Source organism: Vidua macroura, chromosome 12, assembly GCF_024509145.1.
Source record: "Vidua macroura isolate BioBank_ID:100142 chromosome 12, ASM2450914v1, whole genome shotgun sequence".
Taxonomy (NCBI): Eukaryota; Metazoa; Chordata; class Aves; order Passeriformes; family Viduidae; genus Vidua; species Vidua macroura.
In genome coordinates, this window is record NC_071582.1 from 19,934,528 (window position 1) to 19,957,220 (window position 22,693).

A 22,693-nucleotide genomic window follows, 5' to 3' on the forward strand; every position below is an offset into this window, starting at 1 on the left:
AGAGGAACAGGAAAGGTATTCCAAAAACACCAATCAGCATTTCGGTACCCTTTAGGTTGTTAAAATACTTTTTTAAGATCAGCTTTCAGTACCTTTGAGGTGGCACCATGCTAGAACCTGCATCCAGGGGCAGAGGCAGAAAAGAGTGCCCAAAGGTAAGAACAAGAAAGAAGAGTGGAAGGGGAAGAGGAAAAAAGAGGGGGAAAGAGCAGGGGAAAGGAAGAAAAGAGAGGGGGAAAGGAAAAGCAAGAAAAGGGAAAAGCAATGTGAGTTTAACATGATTATTCTATCTCTCTTAAATCACAAACGCTGATGTAGTAGTACTACTCCAGGGCTGTACCTTCAGTCCCCAAGCCTGATTTTGCACACCCTCCCAGCCCTGCTATTCTGGAGTATGAAATCATCCCCCTGACACCTGCCCAGCCAAAGGGTTGCATTTTCACAGGCTCATCCCAAGTGTGCACAGGAGGGAGCCCACAGTAATCAGGCCAGCCTGAGATCTCATCCGTAGGCACAATGCAGGGAGGATAACAGAGAGCTCTGGTTGGCAGCCAACATTTCCTGGAATTCACTTAATTCCTTCGAAAGCCGGTTATATTAAATCCAACAACAACTAGACAACAACAAAAAAGCAAATCCTTCTGAAAAAGCATATTAGCTAGAACATGATTTAAAAAGCAAGATCTGCAGACAGAGATTATGGCCTGGCTTTTACAAGGAAAACAATTTTCAGGCTGCCCATGATGAAAGCAATCTCTGAGCAAGTAATTTCACAATATCCATCGAGCTGTCTCATTAAAAAGCCATTGTATCTATGACACACTTCTCCCTACAATCTCTTCTTTTTTTGTTTTTTTTTTTCTTCCTTTTTTATTAATTTTCTTCTCAACAGCCTCCTGTGCAACAGCCTCCTATGAACTTTTAGATGCCACACTCCAGACTCAAGGACATAAGTGGGTATTCCTATAGAATCAGTCACTGCTTTAAAAGTATTTCTAAACTTCCCTCCCCAACAACCTCCTCTTTTTTTCCTCTTCTGCAACTTCTCCCAGGAGGGAGACACCTCTTTCTGAAGAACAGAAAAGGAGTTTTTAAGAACTAAAGGACAATTCAGTTACTGATTCCCTGCAGAAGTGATGTCTACAGACAGACAGACAGCCAGCTAATGGTTTATCCCCTCCTCTGTAACTGACTTTCATGAAGGAAAAAGTATCATGCTGCAGGACTCTCCTCTTTTATCCAGAAAAAGAAAATTCAGCATCTTTTACTAGATGGTGTCTAAACATGGGAGTAAGGCAAAGGGAAAGGCCTCCCAATAAAACCACAAACAAAATCAAAGAAAATCCACATAATGGAGTTCAGTTTGGTACGCCCAGGTCACTACTCCTCACCCCAGGCCCCAATCCCCCAGAGAATTCCATGTAATTTCACACAAGACAACAAGCCAAAGCAGTCCATGCCTTGCCATGCCCCATCCTGGGTACACAGGCCTTTGCAGGGTGCAGGTTCTCTGCTGTAATAACTAGCACAGTATCAAGGATTATTTTTCCTTTGTGGTTTGAATATTTGGGGGAAAGTTAATTTTATTTAGGTGTTTATGGACCTTTTTTTCCTCAGTCCTTTAAATACCTCCTCTTATATCACTTAGTTATCAGGTCCAAACCTGGTATCACCTCTCTATCACCTGTCTCGCCATTCTATCATTTTATAGAATGATTTCCACATCCTAAATGGTCAGGTTTTGCTTTGCTCTTTTTCAAGCTGACCCGAGAAAGCAATCAGGGAGTCACCTGGGTTCTGCTGGAACAGCTTCATGGTCCTTCTCCCAGGTGATGACAGGGGAGGGCAGCCCCTCGATCCGGCACTCAAACCGGGCCATGCCATTTTCTTCCACTGTCTGCGACTCCGGCTGCTGGAAAAAGCGCGATAATGCTGGGGAAAGAAGAAGGGAAGGAAAGTTAATAACTCAGTGTTTCTGCTGAGAAATGCAAACCTGTTATGATGTATGAGCTAAGAGAAAGGCTTTTCTCTCCTGAAGACAACCTGAGATGTAATTCCTCCCTTTCCTGTGCTCCTATGGACCCTCAGCAACCCTAACAACAGTAACTGAAAGGTTTCAATGTGTAAATTTGCTTCTTGCCTCATATTCTACCTTAAAGCCACAGTGTGAGTAAAAGACAGGTAACAGCTTCAGCAGTTACCTTCCTAAATTGCTTCCTTGTATGTTCACTCGCTCCATTTGGGAAGGACACAGAATGAGAAACAGAGGGGAAATGCCACAACCCAGAGATGAGAGTTTCTCCCTTGCCTTGTAGCATTCCTGCAGCCACAGGAAATTAAAACAAGGCAAGAGGAAGAACAAGCCAGATGTCAAGTTACACTAAACAACTGCCCACAGGCTGGCAGTGCTGGAGACCAGAGGCAGAGTCCATAAGGGTTTTGACCCTCCTTCTCCTACCTGCAAAAACCAACCTCCCTATTCAAACAGATGGGAGGCAGCCAAGGGGATCCAGACACCCTGCTAAGAGGAGGATGGATTTCATACATGCCAGGACACTTGTTTGCTCTCCAAGGCTCACCTCTCCCTATATACGTCTTTCCATAGTAAAGAGGCTGAACTGCTTTGGAGACAAAGCACTAAGGTTTGGAATTGCTCTTGGACCACAATCCACAGCTGCCTCATCTTCCAACCCTTCCATGCACACAGCAAAACCCTGCAGCAGAAACCCTTCCCCAGGGCTGTCAGCATCTGTCCTACCAACAGCATAACCCGAAGGCATTCAGTCACAGGTGGAATTTTGAATATTCATGCAGGCTCCTGGATGGGGGCAGAAAGCCCCCAGAAGAACTGGCTTCTGCTTTATCCATCTCTGTTAAACTGCCTTTGCTGTGAAACCCACCCTGCCGGACAAATCCATTCAACAGTGCTCTAACACAAGTGCCAGAAGCCCCAAACATGGAACAAGAAACATAAATTTCAGCCAAAAAAACACACTTGAATGCTGGGCTGAGCACAGCACTGTGCTCTAAAGAACCCCAAGTGACCTCCTGGCCCTCCAACACAATTATGTCCTTGTCTCACCACCGCTTTCCAAGAACATCCATCATTGCTTTGGATTTTATAGGACTCCAAACTTGAAGTTTTTCTTTGCAACTCTCACACACACAAACATTCATGCACACATATACATGCCTTATTGCAGTGTGAGCTTGAGAAAGTATGTACAGTTGGGAAAATGAAATGCTTTTGCATGACCCATTTTAACCTCGGCATATTCTCAGCTGTCATTAGTGTTTTTCTTTAATTTAAATAGTTATCACATGTTTCAAGCAACTCATTGCTCTCCGCAGCAGCTACAGACCAAATTCTCCCACCAGCTGTCTGCCACGTTTAGTTTTTCAATTCAATACAAATGGAATGAAAAATGTTTTCCTGGAAAATTTTGAAAAATACATTAATATGTAAGGCCTTAATTCAGCCAACTGCTTTAATATTCTCAAATATACACTGCAGACCACTTCACAACAGTAATTTCTACAAATTACAAAACCTTTTAAGCTCATGTTAATAAAACTTGCTGAATCCAAGAGTTTAAAAGAAAATCCATCAAATGCCAGTGCATATTCAGGATGGCACCATCAAAACAACCTTCTCCTGACAGCAGATACCCTTAATCCTCTTTCCCATTATTCTCTTCTCATCCTACAGGTATCAATGAGAATATTTTGGCAGGCTCAGGAGGGTCATGTACTCAGGAAGATCATGATGGGAGGCAGGAATCCTAAAAAATTAAATTTGTTGCACTTCTGTTTCCTCCACCTTATGCAGCATCACCTGCCTCTCTGCTGTTCATTATTAAGAGACATCATCTTGGTGTACAAAAGGTGACAGAGCCTCCTGGGCTCCCTGGGTTACCAGGCAATAACCTGTCCTGGTTATTCATGGCTATCACCTGCCAGACCTGGTCCTGCAAGCTTTAAATTCCCAGCTGAGAACCAAATCTGGCCATTCATCTCCACCCAGCCCTATCTGCCCACTGTGCTGGAATGGCTCTTCAAAAGCCAAGAAAAGCACCCCTGACAGAACCTCACTAGGATGTGGAGCACGGTGTCCCTCTTGCTCGGAGCACACAGGAACAGCCACGCTTCCCAAGGGGAATCACAGCTCATGGCAAAGCCACAACAGGCTGAGAGCTCCATGGAGGCTGGTGGCTCCACCATGGCAATGCCCATCAAACTATCTCAGAACTCTTGGGGTGGGCTTCAGAGGCTGAACAGCTCCATCATATTCCTTTCACAGCATGAGGTTAGGGACAGTGGGGATGGGGATGGGCTGGAAAAAATCACCCCTGCAAGCTCTGAAAGAAGCAACCCGCAGACTCCTCCATGAAGGAGAGGACAGGGAACTTCAACTGGGATCTTTTGAGCACAGAAAGTAACACCAAATCAAAGCAAGAGAAGTGAAAAAGTTCCTTTGATGCAGAACTGAGCAAGACCCCTGGATGTCAGCCCTGAAAGGGTGAGGCAGAGACAGACTTGCTGGCTGGGCTCATCACTGCTCCATAAGCATCTGCACCAGCTTGGGGCCAACATCACAGCATGCTGTGATCCCTTGTGTTCCTCCTCTCTCATCCTCAGGAGTACCAGGGTGGAATGGATGAGGCAGGACACACACAGCACCTCTAGTGAGACTGAGCTGTGCTGCAAACAGCTGGTGCCGGGAGGAAGAAGAATCAGACAAGGGAAGAGAGGACTGGAGAGCAGGTCATGCTGCACGGACGTGTGTGCAGGTCACAGCAAGTGCAGGACAGGCTCCAACACACTGCTCACCCTGGGGCCACAGGATCTTTGGAGGGGCTGTTATCCTCCCACAGTCTGGGCTGCTGCAGAAGTGCTGCAAAGTGAGAGGTTTCCCCACAGGGAGGCAGCGAAAGGAGATGCTCGAGGGGGAAAGGCAAAGAAGGATGACACATACTCAACATTATTTTCAACTTCTCAGCTAAGGTTTAGCTTGCAAAGCCATCCTGAGCCACAAAACCTCCCAGCCCCGTTGCACTGATTATCCTGAACACCTTAATAGGCCACTCAGTAAAAATTACCCACTGTAGGTGAGAAGGTGAAGAGCATTACAGCAAATTGCCCTCAGCTACAGCCGACCCACCAGGCTCTGCACCTCCAGGAGCGGGGCAGGCAGCTCCCTCCCTGCTGACATGTTAAACCCAGCTGGAGCCAAGCCGTGTGTGCCAAGGCTTTTAGCCCTGAGCCCAGGGGTGACTGCAGGATGGTGAAACACAGCACCCTCCCCCTCCTCCCAGCAGCGTGATCCGTGCAGGAGGCTGTGGGCTTGGAAAGGCTGCCAGCCAGCAACACTACACCCCAGGCAGAAAATGCAGTCTATGCAAGGAATTCAGCCTTCTGAAAGGGGCTCGCTGCTCTCTCCCACAGCGCTTTGCCCCCAGACACTCTGCATGCTCGTCCTCTTTGTACCTTCTACAATTATTAGGAGGTATTTCCAAGGTAGGGGCAACATCAGCCCCCACTCAGATCTCATACACCACCCAGGCTACCCCTCTCTGAGTGACTCACCTCTGAACAGGCTGGGGGTGGAAGGGGAACACTCAAAGAAAGTCGTGGGAGCAATTTGCCACGGCCCCCCGGCACGGCGCAGGCACAGCCAGCACAGTGCTCATCTGCAGGGCCATATGGCAGCACAGGACTGCTCCTGCTCTCCACAGGAGCCAGCTCCCCACCTACCCAAAACAGCATCTAAAGCCACATTTAAAGTCAGGGATAGTCCAGAGCCTGTGCATTCATCTTCAGGAAGCTTTCTGCCCAGCATGGCTCTGCCTACAGTCTCTGGCCTTCAATCACCTATGCCCCTAATTCACAAAATAAACAGGATAAAATCTATAAAATAAATCCTTAAAGTAAGAACAAATCCTACTCTGCCATTCCTCAAATCCCAGATACGCAGGGCGCCATAGAGAAGACACACTGTCCGTGTGGAGAGAGGATGATGAGAGATCCTGTGTGTTAATTCCTGCTGTGGCCTGTCCCTCCAGGTGCAGGAACACTCCAAACCTCTCCCGTGCTCCCTGCCAGCAGCCACACGATGCTGGCCCATTCCCTCCAGGCACAGCAAACGTCTTCATCTGACAGTCACAATTACTGTAATTTTCTACAACCTCCCCTGCACAAAATGTTTAAGCTAAATTAAAAGCTTTAACAAATCTTCATCAATGTAGTTATTAATAGGTAGAAAGCTACACCTTCCCACAACTACAATAACGCCCCTGGTACTTCCATGTGGAAGCACGTGGGGCTCAGGAAAACCTGCAAACCCAATTTATCAGCCTGAACAGCTGCTTGTTTAACAGGCACACGTGAACCCTCACAGCTTTGCTCCTCCCCATTTGCCATGGCCACCACTGCCACGAGGTATGGATGGGGACCATGGCATGGGTCCCTTGGTGGCATACAGGGTGCCAGGGAACACTGGGCAGTGAGCCATATGTTTATCCAGTAAAATGCCAACAAACTGAATTCCTGGACCACGGTGGAAGGATGGAAGCCCTCACACTGTCACAGCCTTCACATGCCATTCAACCTCCACCACTCCAGCACTCTGACTGCTCCAAAAGGCCTCCTCCAGCCTCTGGGCTCACTGCTGGCCTGGAGCATCCCCTTCCTCCAATGGGAAGCTGGCAGCCCTTACACAGAGGTGCTAGAGCTGCTCTTGGGGCTGTCAGGGAGAGAAGTGGATTCCCACAAGCCTGAAACACAACACCAACAGCACCAAACCAGTGCTGAGCAAGGGAGGTGCTACGAATACCCAATGCTCCTACTTGTTACTGCAAGACTCAGTGGCACAGAGAGCCCTACAGCCCTGCACAGAAACCCCATTCCAGGGAAGGAAAGGACCTGCAGGTCAGAAGGACAAGCTCATGGCAGGAATAACACATCCCACCTGCTGAACAGGTTTTCTTCTGCCCTGTCCTGATTAGCAGTCCCCAAGGCAATCAGCACAAAGAGCAAGTCCATCCACTCCATCCAGCTTTGGACAGACCGTGTTCAGTGGCAGAGGAAAAAATGAAAAAAACCCAAGCCTTTACAATCCTCACTTGCTCCAGCTGAATGCTAATGGAGGAAGTGCTTTTGCCCAACCCTCGGAACAAATCGAAGCAAGAGATGCATTTCATTAATCAATTCTCTCGCTGCTCCCTGCTCAGAAATGGATATGTTATGTCAGGTGCACGTGTGTGCCATGGAAGCAGCATTTTCCCTGTGCAGATGGTAATAAAAGGAGACATATGAGTACACATAAGGAAAGAGTTCACCTCAAATTTCCCATTTCTGGGAGAAACACAGGAGGGGATGGAGAGAGGCATCACCCATGTATGCTCCTCTGGAAAAATTCAGGAGGAGAGAAGGGCAATTTAAGTCAGCCTCCCCATTTTGAGATGTTTCCACTGTTCTAACTTGTAAGACACCAAACAATAAACCCAGGACCATAAAAGAGACACAGCCCATTGCCACTGGGCAAGACACAGCACACACTTCAACGTAAGTCATCCCTAAAAGGGAATAAATATATCCTAACTCAGGCTGTCTGGGACTGAGGCAGGAGCAGCTAAATAAATCCATCTGGACTAGTGACAGCTCCTCCCAAACAATACCTGTGTGCAGGATCCCTGACGGCATGCTAAACATTTCCTGAGCACAAAAGGAGGATGTGTTGCAAAGGTCAAAGATTTTCCCCTCATCTGGCAAAGCTTCACCAGCAGTTCTGGTTTCTACAGCACAGTGCTCACAGACTGAAACACTCACTTGGCCAAACCTGGATGGCCTTGTCTGAGGTACCAGAGCCTAAAAACATCCCAGTGTAAAGGGAGTATCAGGACATTATCTCTGCATCTTCACCCACCACAGCTCCCATGGTGTGCCTGTGCAGCTGTTTTTAGCAACATTTAACATACCCAAGTCACTGTACTAGACAGAAGTGTTACTGTATTTGCATTATTTTCTAGCCTCACCTTTTTGGCAGGTCAAGGAATCATTTATTTGCACTCACTTAAAATAGCCCCCAGGAGCCAAGCCTGAATAGAACGGGATTTTATTCTTGAACTCTGTGCAGAGATTCAGCAGTTCAGATCTCGGAGTGTCCTTCTCAATCCAAACAAAAACTGCCCTTTCTTTCACCTCCTCCATACAAAGGGATATTTACCTCACAAGGCTGCCACAGCCAGACCCCCCCCCCCACAGCCACCTCTCCAAGCACAGGATGCTGCACTCAGGGCTCTGAAGTTCTCTGCAAAAACAAGCACTGTCTTTTGGAGAGAGGAGGGTCCTGTCTTTAATTCATAGCTGATAGCATTTACCTGCGAGAGTTACACAGGATGTTAACATTGGGATAACAGGAAGAGACCACTGCTTATTTGTGGACTATCTCCAATCCCATCTATACAACATTATTACGATTTTATTTCACAGACATTTCATCTCAAGCTCCTGGGGAATCAGATTTCTGTATAAGTACCAGGAGGGAAAGGAAAGAAAATGAACAAAACCCCCAGAACACTTACTTGAAAATCTGACTGCAGCTGTTTGACTGGTGACAGTCCCTAGGGAGGTGTGAGACACACAGGAGTAATTACCCTCAGCACCATCCCTCTCTGGATATTTACTGTCCTTTGCCACAGCCTGGGATGAGATGAAGAGTGATCCATTTGGAAGTACATGGAGATGTTCTTGCTCCACTAGTGGAAACCCATTCTTCTTCCATGTGATATTGATCACTTGCTCAACAGGGGCCAGGTTACAGTCCAAAATCACCACTTGGTTTGGCTCCAGTATCACCTTTGCAGGACCAGCACTACAGCTCAGCTCCAGAGAATCCCCTTCAGACAGCCTCCCTGCAAAGAAAAGACAGTGTTGCAGTGGGAGTTACTTTCCTTGATTTAATCACATCCCAGTTTTACACAGCGAAGGAACCATGGATGGAGTTACCAGGTGAAATTCAGCCCTGTTGGGTGACCAGCACAGTCCATGACTCCTGTGCACTGCATTCTCTATCCCCCATCCCTATGCTTGTACAACTGGCACCATTTCTTGGCCATTCTCAATGGGCCAAGCAGCCACCCCTGTTGTCCACATTTGTTTCCATGCTGGATTCAAGCAGAAAGCAGCTGGAAGAAGGTGAAGAGGTGGTAACAGTAAGAGCAAGCACAGAATATGAGGTAAGGGCCCCAACCTCCCATGACTGGCTGTGGCAGGCTTCCCTCTCACCTGCAGGTCAGAGCCTCCTCCAAGGCTGATCAACCCCCACATGACAATTAAGGGTAAGCCCCAATGTGGCACTCCAAGCCCCATGGAGCACTCCAATGCCAATGACCACAACCTAGTTAGAGCAGCTCCCCCTCTTACTGGCAGTAAGAGCTCAAGTGCAGCTGGGAAAGCAGCAACTCCCACTGATGTTCATGTTCTGGGAAACACATTTCAAAGGAAAGACAATAAAAGAACAGTTAAAAACATGACCTGCTGTCTCTGAGCATTTTATCCCATACAGGTGAATTCAGAGCGAGAATGGATGGATGCATTTTCTGCACTAGAAAAGGATATTCTGATTGTTAGCAGACAGTACCCAGCACGTGCCCTTAGGCAACCTTCTTGCTGCAGCCAGAGGCCAGAGCAGTGACCAGCAACAAGCTCAGCTGAACAGATCTTGGTCTGGCCAACTTCCAAACCCACGTACTCGAGGGGGCTCCACCTCTGAAACAATGCTCAGCATTTCCTAAAAGAATATTGCCATTAATAAAATGCATTTGCCGTTAGAGTTCTCCAGAGACACTAAGTCAATGTTAGCTGGCAGCGCTGCTTCCACACACCAGCAATTTCAATCTCTGCTGTGCTCAAACCATCACCATCCACTCTTTTTATGGCTCTGCTCCAAATTATTTTGTCACTGCTCCAATCAGAAATGTTTCCTGCCTCTATAACAAGTTTATCAACACTGGATATGAACCACATGGCTCCCTGCCCGTCTCCTATCGCAGAAGGCTACAGATTAATTTTATAGGAATTCAAACACCCTATTAAACCTGCTACTACCTACTGCTGATAAAAGGGTTGCACTTTAAAAAGAGTGTGTGTTAAGCATGCAATTAGGGGCAATGACACGCAAAATTACATATGCGGGGAGATGGAATTGTTTCAAGGAGTGTGCTGGAAACCGCAGGTGCCCCTGGAAGGAAGTGCCTAACCCTGTCCCCATGCGTGGCCAATTCAGTGCCCATGGGGACGGGAACTTGTCAGGTTTGTCATCGCTGCTGGGTTGTACAACGGCCACTGAGAACTCGGTGTTAGCCAGCTCTGTTCCTTCAGTGACAAGAAGGCCACAAAAGAACCCTGCCTGTTGATTGCCATTGTTAAGAGACAGAACAGACCCTCTTCTGTCACCTTCACTAGGACATCCAGAGGGCAGTCTCCCAAAGACGAATCCAGCAGGATACAGAGATGCCCGTGTCACAGTCAGCACAACAGCCAGGCAATGTACTCCGTGGCAAAGGGGCAGCCGCTGCCAACACAGAGCTACCTGCCAAGTCCCTGCATTTAGGGTTTTCCCACATGGATGCTTCCACCATGCTGCTATCTCACACTCTGCAGGGAGAAAGCACAGGCAGAAGCAGCAGACATCCCTGAGCTCCCAGTGTGTACGCACCACAATGCAATTCCTGGATTTGTCAGCCAGCACAGCCCTGGCAGGTTCAGGTCAGGCAAATGTCACCAGGTGCCTGTAGGGCAATTCTGCCCATTCATGTCTCCTAGGGCAGATTGGTCCTTTGAGGATCACAGCAAGCTACAGAACTCAGTGGCTCCCCAGGAGGATAAATGGTTCCCAGGGGAACATGAAGCTGAAAGGCTGCCCTGGATGTACTGGAAAGACACTGCCTCTGGAAGCCTTTCATGCAAGACAGCTGATACCAAAAAACTATGAGTAGTGAGAAATTTAGCACACCAAATAGCTGTGAAGGTGACATGGACAAGCACAGGAGAGGGTTAACAGCTGGAGAAAACTCAGGTGAGCTCAGGATGGAAGGCATGCTCAGATGCTGTCATGAGAAGCCTCATCCCTGAGAATCCTCATCCATGGAGGAGCAGTGACACAGACACTTTTCCGAAGGGATGTCCCTGTAGCAGCTGCTGCTGGCAGCATGTCACCAGGGTTCAGGCAGCCTGTGTGTACACATCACCTCTGTGGAGGCAGGGCTGCTATGGCAAAGGCTAAGCTGTGCGATGCAGAGCTTATTCCAAAAGATTTGAAACTTTGGTGGGTAAAGTCTTCATTCTTTGCCTTTCCTTACACTTGCCATCTTTAGAAGCTCCTGTTCATCACTTGGGAAAACAGCCTGTGTTTCTGTCCTATTTTCTAGTTTCTTCAGACAGTAATTAGAATGGCATTTTGCTGAAAATACTCCTCCTCTTTCAAAGGTGAAGTGTGAGGGGACAGCCAGGAATAGAGAAGGGATCTGCAGTGCAGCTTCCCACAGTAAGAAGCAATTATCAGCCTCTCAAACTTCAATTCCTTAAAAAGTCAATTCAACCTGCTTGTAGCAGAATAAGAACAGAACATACTTTCCATCACAGAAAACAAAAAAGTATTTGCTTTTCAAAAACATATGGTGATGTTTCTATATCCCAAAATCACCCAGTTCTTCTCCCCAAAGTCAAAATCTACAGGCATCCAAGCTTCTACTTGGTTGGTCAAACATGTGTGACCACCCCTCCTTGTTTATTATTTACACAGCCTGCTGGGAAGGCCTGCAGCTGAGCAAATGAAGTACCCACCCAACACCAGACTGCTCTGACCTGTCCCGAATCATCCAGCCCTCCTTCCTGCCCTTTTGGCCCCAAAATACTGCAAGTTTATAGTGACAAGCCATTTGCACATACAGAGGTTGAGAAGTAGGGTCCAGAGTGCAGACTTGGCATTGCAAAAAGCCCCAGTGTGACTTTTGTCCCAAGATGTTCAAAGAATTGCATAAACACTCCCCGATTAAGGAAAAAATACCTTCCAGGCTCTGGAAACATAGGAGGAGGTCTGGTTCAAAACACCACACTAAATTAGCAAGCCTGACAATGAGATAAAAGCCCCTTCAAGGGAAGGGATCAGAAGAGAGTAAAATTAGTCCAAGTGAGATCAAAGACAAATGAAATCAGGAATGTTAAGTGCTTACAGAAGCTGCTGACTATTCCTAACCTCCATTCTTCATCTTGTAGTGACAGAAATGGATAGGACCCTGGTTAAGCACAGAGCCACGTGCTCGTGCAACCTCCTGCTCACCTCCACCCTCTTACCTGCCAGAGGTGATGCTGTAATGAATGTAGTCAAGGTGGGCTTCCAAGACAGGAGCCAGAAGGGATTTTTACACATCAGTCCTAGGCAGGTGTTCCAGCTACAGACCTGTGCTTTTGGAGCCAAGCTTTTTGCTTTTGACTCCTGCTGGAAGTAGTTTCAGCTGCTGAGCTATTCCAAGGTGGGCAGTAACAGCTTTCAGATCATAATGTAGGTGCAAGTACACACTCAGTGTAGATACACGACATACTTGTGCATTCACATACAGAGTTCCAGGGGAATGCAGATGTATTCAAACACAGAGAATGCTCTGGAATGGAGGGTCTTTGATGTAGCAAGTTAAAAGCATTTTGTTCCCATGAAAATTATATTTTCTGACCCAGGCTCTGCAGGGTTTTTTCACTCTCCCTCGTGTTGCTAACCCCTAGGCTATATTGTGCATAAAAACAGCCCAGGAGAAAATGTTCTTTTTCTCCCATCTATTTCCTCACTTCCATCAGCCATCCATCCACCTCCGGCATCCAGGCCCAGTGAAGTAAATTAAAAAGTCTCCTGTTGAGTGGCATAAAAAAACAGGGCGTTTCAAATGAACAAAGGTCGTCAAATCTTCAAGGGACAAAGCTGTCCTCTGCCCTCCATGGGAGCACAGCCCCTGCCAGCCTGAGTTCAGATCCAAGGCAGGCTTCTGAAAATCCACATTAAACCAGCCAACAGCCCTTCCCTGGTCGCACATCTCAGCGTCCAGCCAAACCCCACTCCTATTATCTCCTCTCCCCAACATCAAAGGGAGGCAGGAATAGCCCAACATACCACTGAGTAAAGGGGGAAAAGAACGTATTCTGCTGTGTTTTAATTTCAAATCTACAACTAAGCAGATGAAGTGTGAGCGAGCAACACAGCAAGGTCTGACAGATTGCTGACAATGCAATTACTTGGGCAGAGGTGAGACCCTCACAGCAGTGTTTTTACATCCAGGACATGCAGTACTCCAAAACCATGGAATTGGGAGCATGACTAAGAACAGCATAAATCCCCATTTGTATCCTTGCACATAAGGCTATTTCCCATCCCTTCCCTGAGGTTTAACCACTTAAATCAAGGTGGAAAAACCTAGACAAGGGTGAAGCTTGTTCTGGTGAAATTTTGGCTATCATTAGTAAACATGTCCTTGAGCTCTGCTACACAGCACGAGCAAATAAAAGGTTACTGTTCAACAGGAGACAAATGGCTTTGTGCAGAGGAGAACAAGTTGCAGTTTAGTAATTACTGTGAAAACAAAACATTCAAGCATAAACCAAAACGGATTCAGTGCACTGGCATATCTGTGTTCTTTTTCTAGCACAGCTGAAATCACCTGATCCACAACCCCTGAGTAAGGCCTGTAAGACTGACAGCACATCTCCATCAATTCTATTGTCTCTTCAAGAAACTCATTCAGCTAGGGAAAGCCAAAGACATTTAGACACACACAAGATCCCAAGGCACAACCACTCCTACAAACCCCAGCCCACTCAACAATTCCAAAGCTCAGACCTTCACTTCAAGGCAGGGGAGGCCCATCTTTAGCATAGCTGAGTGAGGCCCTGGGAGCAGCTCAAGGACACCTAGCCCAAAGCAGCCAAAATCCTGACAGCCTCCAGTGCCTTCCTGTGAAAGCCCTCCAATACTCGCAGCCCAAAACAAGAGAGCTGAGCCAAGCCAGACAGGACCCATTACGGCACAGGCCTTGGGAGATTAATACTTCACAGGGAGCAAAGTACAAGGGTTTCTAATCTGACACACTTCCAGAGCTGACATCACTTCTAGTTCTTGGCAGCTGAAGATTTTCCTGGGGAGCTGCTGTTGTGCTGCAGGTCCCACAGCCTGGAGCCTGGCCAGCATGTTTCCTATTCCACACACATCTGGCACTTTGAAACTGGCTTGTGCACCTTGCGGAGATCCAGCCAAAGAAAACCTTCCCAGGAGCAAGAAAATGGCTCAGGCAGGGAGAGCAGAGTGCTTGGTCGTCGTGTGTGTTCTGTGGGATATCAGGCAGTAAGAGGAAAGGGCTCCTCTCTCCCCTCCACATCCCACAGGAGGTGGCAGGAATTCAAACTGCATTTGAGCCTCTGCACTGTCGCCTGCCTTAATTTATGTATTTATTTTGGATGTTGAACTCCTGTAACTCAACAGCACAATTAATCTTATTTAATTGGGAGTGAACAGCACTGAAGAAAAGTGAAGTTACTCCTTCCAAAGGGTTTTCCTACCTCTCAGCAAGCCAACTACTGTGCCATTGTTCTGCTTAATGTAACCTTCTGCCGATGCTCTTCAGAGGCTCTTAGGAGCTGTAGAAAATCTTTACGTTCCCATTGTCTAATTCAAAGAGTGACTATACTTCAGTGTGTCCCCATTAAAGCCACACAAAGCTCTCTTTCTTCTTGGAAACTTTATGCATTGACAATTACAAGTCAATAGCTTGGTCTCAGTCTGTTTTTAGGGCAATTGCACTTGGCAAGTGGTGACCCAGAAAGAAATCTGGAGGAAGGTCTCCGACAGTCTGCGTGCTGGGTGCTCGGCAACACCAGCACTGAAAGCAGAACCGGAGGAGCTCTGGGCCTGGAGCACCCCACTCCCATGATCTCTACAGAATGGGAGGCTGAAAGAGGAGCTGGACATCACTAAATCCCCTTGTTCAGCCTCCCCACGGCACAATAAAATAGAAAACATTCTTCCACTAAACTGTAAGGAGGCCTGTGAGACAGAAGGGTCAAGATCCCTATGTTCCCTGCTTAGTTACCAGATGTTACTGGAACTTTCCACCTTGTGATAGCAACAGGAATAAGAAAGTTACACCTTCAACACCCATTAAGCCTCTCTGGAACAGAAGGCTCCCAAAACTAATCTCCAGAGCTGCTGAAAAGACCATTTTATTAACACTTGCTATCCAGGCACAGCAGAGCAGTTCCAGTGCTGAGCAGTGCTCACCAGTGGGAAGCCAACCTTATCCTAATTCTGCATATAAGCAACCAGGATGGTTTCTTTAATAATGCAGCATCTCCCACTGCTACAGGAGTATTTATCCAGCTGGCAGCAAGGGACTCTCAGATCATCCCCTGTCACTAAGCTGATCCCAGCCTTTCATGAGCAGCTGGGTGCCAGCCCGGCACTGCAGGCAGCAAGAGGCAGCATGTGGAGAGTGTCACATTGTCCCCACATCAAGGGGCTGGGTAGGAGGCCGTGCCAAGAGCAATCCCTTCACACCCTGCACACATCCAGCTGCAGCCACGGTGTAGGTACAGTGTCCTGGTCACTCCCCAGCTTGGGCCTGGGTGCACATTGGTGCTCCTCAAGTCCTGGCACATATCCGGACCCTGGGTGAGCACTGTCAGGGAAAGTTGGAGCATGCAGCTCTCCCCAAAGAACAATGCTGGGCATGAGCCTCTGGCTTTTCTCCTGTTCAAATCTCCAGGTCAAAACAAAAGAGCAGAAGGGATGGCATGAAAGAAACATCTAAAACACATGCAACGTTGTTTATGGGCCATACCTGGAAAGAAAGATACCATCTGAAGCTGTAATTACAGTAAACAGATGTGCTGGTTTGAGCTGGGATTGAATTAATTTTTTTCACGTGGGGCAGTGAATACCTTTGTGTATAAATGCAACATACACCAAGGAAAACACCAAGGAAATAGAACAGCTGAAAAGGTCTCCATGGAAGTATTTTTGAAAATGCTCCTAATGCTGAAGTCAACTGAAGCTGTTCATTTCAGCCACCCAAGACCATGAAAGCCACCAACCCACACAGCCCTGGAAATTCCAACCCAGTAATATGCCAACCAATTTCTAGAAAGGACTAAATGCTCTCCTGCTTCCACAGAAGCATCAGATTTGCACAAATATCTGTCTACAGATGATGCCTAACAGAGAGGAACAAACACCACACCAGCTCTCAAGACTGAGTTCCTTCTCATTGAGATGTGTTATGCTGATGTATCCCCTGCAACAAATGGTCCAGAAAGATGAAACAAATCAATAGCAGTAATAATTTATTCATTGTGTTGAATTGTCAATGGCAATTATAACAGTGAAGTGCTTGACTTTCACGAAGGTTAAGCGTTCACTTTTCTCCCCTCTGACCCCAGAAGGGTTTCTGAAGGCAGAGGAAGCCTAGAATTTCAAAATCCAGATTTGCTAAACTCAGCCTTTTTCAGGTCTTCTCCCCAAGGTGTCTCATAGCAGGACAGGGAGAGGTGTCCCCGTGTAGAGCAATATAAACGTGAGCCTCCCTTGCACTGAAGGATGCTCAAAGTGCCAAAGTGACTTAAACACTAAAATTCCTGAAAGCCTCTTCACAATCCCCACACTGCCTGATCCAGGGAGGACTGAGCTGTTCCTGTGCCTTTCCCAGCCACTCCACACCCACCACACAGAGCACCAAACCTCAGGCTTCACTCTACAAACATCTCCAAGGCAATGTCAATCACCTGGCCCTCATCTTTCCCTTCTTAAAAAGCCAATGAGGAATGCTGAGACAATCCCTGCAGAAGCTGCTGCAAGCACGGGATGCATGGGGAACTCAGGACAGAGCCCTGGGTTTGCATTCAGAGATTTACAGTGTGGAGGCACATTAAAATCACAAGCTTGAACAAGCACACTGGAACAATAACACATCACAGTCCTGTAATTGGGCCCTGAAATACACTTAGTGAAAAATACAGACCAGCTGCAATGCTGGAAATGCTCCTAATGCAATCCAAGGTAATTATTGGTAACAGACCATCAAACAAGTGCATTAATATGCTCTGATCAGAGGAAGAATCAGATGGACAGTCTGGCACAGCAGCTTGTACCTGCAAATTATGTAAATGATTTGAAAGAGCAAAGCCCCAAAGCCCTAGAAACACTAACTCTAATGAAAGTTATTAAATGCTATTTTTGTTATCTGCTGGTGTTAACATCAGAAGGCCCATTTGCTGCAGTGACTGTAATTGTGCTGCTGAGGGTCCAGGCTGAATAAGCCTGAGATTTGTAGACTAAAACAACTGCCTTGGATTTGCATGATCTCACTGACACCCATTTAAACACATAATGACTTCCTGCATTTTTCACTGATGTTGGAAAGGAAACCCAGTTATTTTGCTTTTGTGAGATGCACAAGTTCCTGATTTTACTTCATCATACATACGCTTTATCTGCAAAGGACACAGGAGTCTGAAAGCAGATCTCCTGTTACATTACCTATTTTTATACTTCAACTGTTTCAGTTTAGCATACTTTTAGGATACACTTTCATCTCTTCATGCCTGAGAAAGCTGAAGTATGCAGTATGATACAAGCTTCAGTATCATCCCTCTTGAGAAAAGTCTCTTAACTAGAAACTAATATTGCCAAATAAATATACAAAAATCCTTCACCTGTGGGCTACAGTTTAAGAGTGTTTTGTAGCTCTTCCCCCCTGGGTTAATGGCTTTGCATATTCCAAAGATATGAATATAAATACATTAAATTGAAAAATGTTCAGTTCCAACAGTGAATATTTTATCACTCAAGTTCTCACCACCCTACAGTATTAAAAAAAAAGCATACCCAATGCTAAACCTTAGGAAAAGTCAGAGTGAAAGAGTATCCCCACTCCAAGACTGAATCCACCAGTCAAACTTCCCAGCTAATACATCCTATCCTCTCTACCAGACAATTCTTTAGCCTTTTTAACTCAAAATTTTACACACAAAATGCAGTGTATAGCTGTGGAGCAAGCAGACAGAGCCCATCCTGCTTCTCCCTCATTTTAAAGACCTCTAGAAAATTGGGCTATACTTCACAATTTCAAAAGAAACACATCACCTATGATCTTATTTTCTATTTTTTTCACATTGCAAGACAGGCACACTTCCAGTTTTAAGGGTGCACCCAAAGACTCATCCACCTCCAGTGAGAGTCAGAGACACCTCCATTGAATTTCATGGCCTGGTTCACTGTCCATCTTGCTTCCCAGCATGTCAGGCGTGTTGCGAGGCACCAAGGACAGCAAGAAAGCTCGTCGGCAAAGGAAAGAGGAAGAGTTTGTTACAGAGAAAGGACAGAAGCCCTTTGACTCTGCCCCTGCTTGGGCGTACAAGGCTTGTGCTTGGAGTGCCAGCTTGGCCCCAGAGCCCCAACTCGCCCACCCTGGCTCTCTGCAAAGGAGGCAGGAGTGACAACAGCTGCTGTAATTTATTAGTTGCGTCTGTTCACGCTCACCAACCCTCCCTGGGACGCACCGCTCCGATCGCAGCCAGACGGAAACGGCAAGTGTGACTCGAGGCAGAGGGAAAAACACTTCTCCATCACGTGTGCTTTCCCCTTCACAGGCTCCAGTTCCAGTTGTCTTGCCTGTCATTAAAACGAACTTACAACCTGCTGCTGAACGATGTACTGTAATCAATACAAACAGCCACAAGATCCCCTGGAAAGGATGTGGGAGCACTGCTCAGCAGCAGTATTTATGAGTGCAGGATCCCACACATCAGAGCAGTCCCAACTCTCCTGAGTATTTCCACTATTTACACTGAGATCAGAAAATTATAATGATATTTTATGCTTAATGGTTTGAACAAGACCTGTGAAGTCCTTCTCTCGGTCCCATTTACAACACAAACGCCAATGACAGAGCAGCAGATGGTCAGAAACACTCCCCTAGAATATTCAGGCGATTCAACTTGAATCTGTGCCCAAATCATTTAACTTTAATGGATTCTTTCATTAACAACCAAAGAAAGGGAATATGGTTGCCAGGACATTAAAATCACTTTTTCAATTATACTGTTATAAAATCGAACAAATTAGCTGTAATTCTTAGCTGAAGCTTAAATGGAAGCATGACTTTATGAAAGAAATTAAAATTGATTTGGATTAGTGGGCATCAAGGGCTTTTTAAAAATTAACAAGATTCTTATGACTTCATAGCATGGATGGATTAGCTGGAGGTTTTGCTGCCCTGTGCTTGCTACCTGCCAAAGCATGGCAGCTGGCGTCACAGCATTCGTTACAGCGGGGTTTAATTAAACAGAGGGGAGAGAACGCAAGGATTGAAGCTGGAAACAAAGTTCTAGAGACAGAGGGTGGTGTCTGAATTCACCTTTTGGACCCAGCCCAGCAGGGTCTTGGCAAAACTCAGGGAAATCATAATCTCTAAGCTTTAGCAGGACAAGATCTATAGGTTGTAGTGTTTAGCTTGGGGTGAGCTTGAAACTGTACTGGATGCTTCACAAACACACACAAAAAAAATCAAGCCCAAGATGTCTGCTGTAAAGAACACACAACTTTAATGCAGGCTACTGAAAAAAAAAAAAAAAAAGGCAAAGAAAAAGAAAGATCCAACATACCATAAAAACCCAGAGCAGGTAAGGATTAACAACGGGAGCAGTGGAAAGAGCAATTCATAAAGGAAACAGGAACTGTAACACTGGGCACCAGGATGCAAGTTACCTACAACACAGAGCAATGGGGTCACACTAGGAAGAAAAATGTCCTTTCTATTGTATAATATGAACTTAATGAAAGAGACCTTCACTGAACACAACTTGCATTGATCCTAAAGACCAGGAACCCTAAGATGTACTTTAGAGAGCCATCCCCCTGCCAGGGAAGGGAGTGATTTGGAACTGTTGCCCAGAAAAAAGAGACTGAAACCAAGCTGGAGACTTTTATACCTGCACTGGACAAAACCTTTTAACATTTATTTATTAAAAAAAAAAAAAAAAAGAAAAAAGGCACTAGTGGGAACAATCCTGTTTTGACCCCTGCGAGCTGGACGGGATGTTCCAGCACGCAGGCTCCACCCCAAACAGCTCCAGGATGATGCACTGTAAGAGCACCTGCCAGCTGGCACAACTGGCCTCTCTGTAAGGTAAATGCAGCAGAACATTTCAAAACCATTTTCATGAAATCTTGCAACACAAAGCACTTTAGATGACTCTCCTTTACGAGTCAGCATTTAATATTTAGTTATTTCTGCTCTTTATTGCAACACGGCGGGTGGCAATTTGCATGAGTAAAAGCTGGCTGGAAAAGTTAATCTTTCTTTGGACAATCCTGAATATTACTGCTTTGCCATAATCCTGCTGGTTTGTCACCCTGTATCTGGCCTTCAGATATGCCACAGAATAATGTTCTCCAATAAATCAAGAAGAGTTTTACCCTTTGAACCAAGCTTTGAATTGTAATCGCTGTGGGTCTCCATGTGCTTGTTAGCAGGTCTTATATTAAGAAAACAGAAGAACACATTTTAATCCAGAACCTTTCAAGATCCATGTGTCTTTGAGTTCTTTTAATGATTTAAAAATCAGGGCACCCTCTGGTTTTCTGTTAGAACTAATGGCAAGATTTGGCCTAGTAGGGTGGCAACTATGCACACATAACACACACAACCAAGACCTTTATCTCATCTAGGGCAGCGATCTGAAAAGCCTGGAGTTTGTAAGAAAGGAGACCCCTGGATGAGACTGTCACTGACAGTGATCTCTTTGCAGGGCCAGGCAGAATTGGCTTCTGCAAACCAATGTTTTAGGCTGAAGGTGATTTTTACTTTTGCACCACTGCAATGGCACAAGAGCAGGCACATCAAATTCAGGTGCTTCTGCTGAACGGCAGCAAATGCCAGGGTAGGGAACGGTAATTTCCAGCCAGGAGCACAGGAGCTTCTCGACCCAAACTTCCTGACCCAACCAAGCAGACAGACAGCAATTGTACTTGTGAAATCTGGCCTCCAGGCTCACATTACTCCCACGCAGGAGCAGGTAGAGGAACTGTCACTGTAGGCACCAGCACCTCTTGTCCATGAACTGTGGGTTAGAAGTACCCACAGGAACTTCTGAATATCCATTTTGACTTGTCTACCAGTAGAAGCTTATTATTATCATAATTATTAGTAACAATTATACAACTATTATATATGTTAATATATGTCAACAGAATAAGAATATTAATATATTCTCTACAGGGTATTTCACAGAATTAATGAGATCTCATAATGAGCCTAACCTCTATGACATCTTGCTGATACTTATTTCTAAGCAAGCTACTAAATTCAGTGTGCATCTGCTCCAGCATTGAACTGGCTTGCAACTCAACTCGATACCCATAGCTGAAAATGAAGTGAATGCTGATAAAGGGAGGCTTCTGCCTTGCTGGGGGCAGTGATGGAAGAGGCAGATGTATATTTACTCCTGTTGCCTTTGTTTTCAATCTGGTTCCCTCTACTACAGGGAGCTCTGAGCAGCCAAGTCTTAAATCACCCCAGCTCCTGCTGCAGTGAATGGCAGCAAGTCCCCAAGAGCCATTGACACATCAATTCAAACACATCACAGGGCTGTCTCTATCTCCAGTCCCAACTCCTCCCCAAGAGCTTAAAAGTCAATTCCAGCAAGGCTGAGGCTGCTGCTCACAACACTGTTTTCCTAGTGGTCTTAGCTAGCACGAAGGGCTTCCCACCCTCTGACACCTTCCCAGCATGCCACGGAAAGGGAAGTAAGCACTCTGCCATGCACTGGGAAAGAAACCACAGTGCAGTCCTACAGTCAGTGAAACGCACCCTCAGCATCCTCAGAGCCAGACACAGTGGAACACCCAGGGGCACACGAGGTACCTCTCGTGTCCATTTGCATCCTACCTCCTGTACAAGCTGAGATTTGGGAACAAGAGGTAACTCATTTCAGCACCAGATCCTAAAAGCACTAATTCTCTGGTAGTGAATTCAGCAGCAAAATTCCCACAGAGAGGAGGATTTAGCTCTCAAGAAGTCCAAAACAAAAGCAGCATCTGTGACTCACCCATGAGACCCACAGCAACTACAGTGTAAAAATTACATTCACATGGACTTGATGCTTCTCATGGAAAACAACTCTGAAGCCTTTCTGCTGGCAGACCCCATCTCTTCTTCCCCTCTTTTGTTCTTTATAGGACATTTGCATGGAAACAAGAGCCCCGTTTCTCAGCTGCTCATCTCGTCCTGCTGTCTGCCCTTCCTTAACAGAAGACAGACTTTTCAGAGAGGCTGTTCTCAGGCAAATAGCCTGGAATGACAGAAGAAGAGAGCACATGAACACCTCCCAGAGCCACAGTGCCAGTACCAAGCCAGGCATATCCTCTGTGCACAGACAGCCTCTCACTCTTTTGGTGATGAAAGCTGCTGGGTACACAGGAAGAGTTCAATGGGAGATCTTCAGAGTATCTTCCATGGAAAAAAGTCACTTACTTCAAGACCATTCTGAGAAGGCCCAGTTGTGTGGGATGCAACATCAATCACCAGTCAGGAAAAGCCCTGCTAGCCCAAGGTACCCCCAAACTCAGCACTGACATGTGGCACCATCAATATGAAAC

At 46.3% G+C, this 22,693-nt stretch overlaps 1 protein-coding gene across 1 annotated transcript in view; it reads right to left on the reverse strand.

The window, feature by feature from the left end:
* Positions 1-22,693, reverse strand: part of IGDCC4 (immunoglobulin superfamily DCC subclass member 4) — an 88,053-nt gene that overhangs the window by 49,189 nt on the left and 16,171 nt on the right. Inside the window, exons 2-3 of the mRNA XM_053988744.1 lie at positions 8,583-8,912; positions 1,791-1,932 (exon numbers count right to left, since the gene is read on the reverse strand). Of these exons, the coding sequence (XP_053844719.1) occupies positions 1,791-1,932; positions 8,583-8,912 (472 nt within the window). The remainder of the gene's footprint in view (positions 1-1,790; positions 1,933-8,582; positions 8,913-22,693) is intronic.